Source organism: Bremia lactucae, linkage group LG4 (genome assembly GCF_004359215.1).
Source record: "Bremia lactucae strain SF5 linkage group LG4, whole genome shotgun sequence".
In the NCBI taxonomy this organism is placed as follows: domain Eukaryota; phylum Oomycota; class Peronosporomycetes; order Peronosporales; family Peronosporaceae; genus Bremia; species Bremia lactucae.
This window is the reverse complement of record NC_090613.1, coordinates 4,804,824-4,808,422: the sequence shown is the minus strand read 5'-3', so window position 1 is coordinate 4,808,422 and position 3,599 is coordinate 4,804,824. Positions and strand designations below refer to the sequence as shown.

General features: G+C 46.0%; 1 protein-coding gene across 1 annotated transcript; it reads left to right on the top strand.

The window, feature by feature from the left end:
* Positions 1–203: 203 nt before the first annotated feature.
* On the top strand, positions 204–2,369 carry CCR75_006206 (uncharacterized protein; the record flags this gene model as incomplete). The annotated part of the gene is made up of 1 exon (XM_067964277.1): positions 204–2,369. The coding sequence occupies one exon, from the start codon at positions 204–206 to the stop codon at positions 2,367–2,369; it is 2,166 nt and encodes a 721-aa protein (XP_067816614.1).
* Between the last annotated feature and the right edge of the window lie 1,230 nt (positions 2,370–3,599).

Here is a 3,599-nt window from a genome sequence, read left to right as displayed (position 1 = left end):
GTTCTTTTACCAGAACCTTCCCAACAATTTCTTCATCTATTCTATGAGCTCAACAACATACATATATTCTTCAGCTTCGATGAGGTAAGTGCAAGGACAATACACAAGTATTCATGCGGAAATTAGAAAGAGGGAACTACATTGTACAACTAAATAGCGGGTCTTAGACTTTGAACTGTAAAGCTCAAGTCTGATCGGAAGAAATGGCTGGTCCGACCTGCCAGATGCCTTATGAATCAATACGCAAGGCATCACAAGAATTACGAGTGAAGGCACCCTGCCAGTTGCGTCGCGTTGATTTTCTTACAACAGTGGCAAATAACTTACTTTCAAATTCTCCAGTGACTGCTTCTTTCGCTTCATCACTCCAATACAGCGCCATGAAAGCAGAACTTAAGATCGCCTACGAGGGCGACAACGCCAAAAATGTCGCACTCGAGTTCGTCGACAATCTGGTCTTAATGGTCCCTTATAAGTGCATTGAAGATGCGTGCGCTGCTGTCAAAAGCCAAGAAGTTGACTTTGCTGTACTGCCCATCGAAACATCCACTTCCGGCAGCATCTACACCAATTATGACTTGATGCTACAGTACTGCTTGCATGTCGTTGGCGAGTATGACCAGGAAGAACTTCTAACACCCGAACAACACCCCGGTCATATTTCGCACACGCGGTACCTCTTGCTATCCAAGAAGGGGGACATCACTCTAAACAAACAAAACAGTGGGCTCCCCTTCAAGACATTACTCGTATTTAGCTTGAAGGATAGCACAATCAAGGGTATGCTCACCCGAGCCCTCGAAATCTTCTCACGGTACAATCTCGACTTAATCAAGATTGAAACCCGCCCATGGGACGGACGAAAATCAAATCGAACCAGCAAGTCGATCTTAGAAACCGGCATCTACCAGTACCTCTTTTACGTGGACGTTAAAGGCCATTTAACAGATTGTCACCTGTCGAAGGCCATGTACAGGCTCAGCAAGCTTTGTGCATTCATGCGTATTTTGGGTTCCTACGCGATATCGTCCAGCAAGACGTCAGCTACCGCAGTTTCTAGCCTTGTGCTAGCCAACACCAACCGAAGCATGGCCGACAAGTATCCGCTCAATCCAATATTTCAAAAGGTGACAGTTGCCAAAACCATGCTTATTCATGGTCACACGAAACAAATGGAAGCTGAGGGCAAGAAAGTATGGTCTTTGTGCGTGGGCGAGCCCGACTACAATCCGCATGATCGTGTGCTAGCCGCTGGAGCCAAGGCCATGAACGAAGGAAATATCAAGTACACGCACATGAAGGGATTAGTTGAGCTTCGTGATCTCATCTCAACGTATTTGCAAAAAGCCAAAGGAATTACGTTTGACCCGGCCACAGAGATTTTGGTTTCAAACGGCGCACAGCAGTCCGTGTACCAAGCCTTGTACACAGTGTGCCGTCCTGGTCAGAAGGTCATCATTCCGACGCCTTACTGGCTCAATTACCCAGAGATTGTAAAACTTGTGTACGCCGAGCCCGTTCCGTTGCGCACGACAATTGAAGAAAACTACCTGATTAATCCCAAGAAACTTGAAAAGACGCTGACGATGCATCCAGATACCAAGGCCATTATTCTATGCAATCCTAATAATCCGTCGGGTACGTTGCACAGTCCGGAGCATTTGGAGCGAATTGCTGCTGTACTCCGCAAACCGCAATTCTGCCATGTTGTCGTCATTTCCGATGAAATTTACGAGCAGCTGCTGTATCAGGACGAGGGTGTGCCAGAGCGCAAGCATGTGAGCTTTGCCGCGTTACCAGGCATGTTTGAGCGCACATTGCTCGTTAATGGGTTCTCCAAAGCCCACGCCATGACTGGCCTGCGTGTGGGGTACTTAGCTGCTCCAAAGCACTTTATTGATCCTTGCACGATTTTGCAAGCACAGGTGACGTCGTGCCCAAACACGGTGGGCCAAATTGCTGCTGTGGAGGCACTTAAATACGAGCTTGAGTGCATGACGAACGGTAAGCGCCGCATTACCGAGGTGATGAAAACTCTCGACATCAAGCGTCGCTACATTATCAAGCGATTGACCGCCATGCATAACGTTCGCTTTGCGTACCCAACATCGGCGTTTTACGTCTTCCTGGATTTGTCATCATATTTCAAGGGTAAACAAATTACAACTAGCGGTTCAAGCGTGATATTCACAAGTGTCGACGATTTTTGTGCACACCTGCTGCATGAATCAAACATCGCCGTGGTGCCTGGCTCAGAGTTTGGCGACGAGTACGGTTTGCGTATTTCATATGCGAGCTCGATGGAGGCAATTAAACACGCGATGAATGGCTTCGAGAATCTGCTGGGTTTGATGACTTTAAAGCAGTGACACGATACGATAGGTCCACAATTAAATCCACTTTCTTCTTAAGTGTGCAGTGTTTTTATTCTATAAGCCTTTGGAAATGCTTGCAGGACATGAATCGTAAATTTGTAGCTTAATGGTCGGTTTGAGGTTCGATTTGCATGTCGGTTTAAAAAGGCATGAATTTGCGAGGGTCATGGCGTTTCGAAGTAGCCTATTCACCCTGTTCGATTATTGGTAAATTACGAATCGATCGATGCTGCTAACTGAAGCCCTAAACGGATCAATACGAGGCAGGTATCACGTTGTTCCATCAATTTGGAAGTTGGTGAAGACAAATTAGCTTAGTGGGGTCAACAAGCTGAGAGAGCAAGCAACGAAGTCAAATAATTTTGTGCAGGGTCACATGTTACAATCAAGTAGTTTGTTGTGGTTTGTTAAGAATGTAGCCAAGATGCATACATATTGCAAACACACTAATCGCTTTCGGTTGCGCCAGTTGATACAAATATTATCAATGCTAAGGCATGCGTACCGTAGCTAACATTTTTGAATTTCGTCTGTGGATCCCTGGGTTTTGCATGTTCGAGATTTATGTGGTTAATCAATCTACGACGGTGAAAAGGTGTAACGGGCCAAAGTTGCCCTAATGTTACACAGTCCCCGTTAAGTACACTTGGTGTACTTAAGGGGATGGTCAATTACTAAATTATAGTAATTAGACCCAGCACTCGAGTGTGGTGCACATTTGTGACCAACCCTTGTGTATGTGATGCACATGGGTGCATTCACATTAGGAGGGATGACGCCTAGCGTCATCGTTACGCGAGGTATCTAGAAAGATACGCTCGCAACACATATTAAGTGTTATCTATGAAGATGATATTTTGATTGGTAAAAATAGTTATTTATATTTAATACGATTAAAAATAAATCAGTCTGAAAATTACTTCCTACTTGGTAAGTGAGCACACACTTAACCAGAGTACTTAGTGCGGTGGGTGAGGTCGCTAACGCGCCCACCACAACTACCTCACTGCACGCAAGAAAAGATGGTTCAACCGCTTCCTCGCTGTGCTAGGGTGTGTGTCTAAGTAGAGCGTGGCCGCATTACGACGTACCCGCCTACACTTGGTAGCACTTGAAATCCTTCCCACGACCCGCATCTCTGCGTGTGTACGTGAGGATGAGCCTCAATATTGATTGGGCTCATTTTCCCCACCTCTCCGAACATCATCGGGAGGTGGCAGGGCT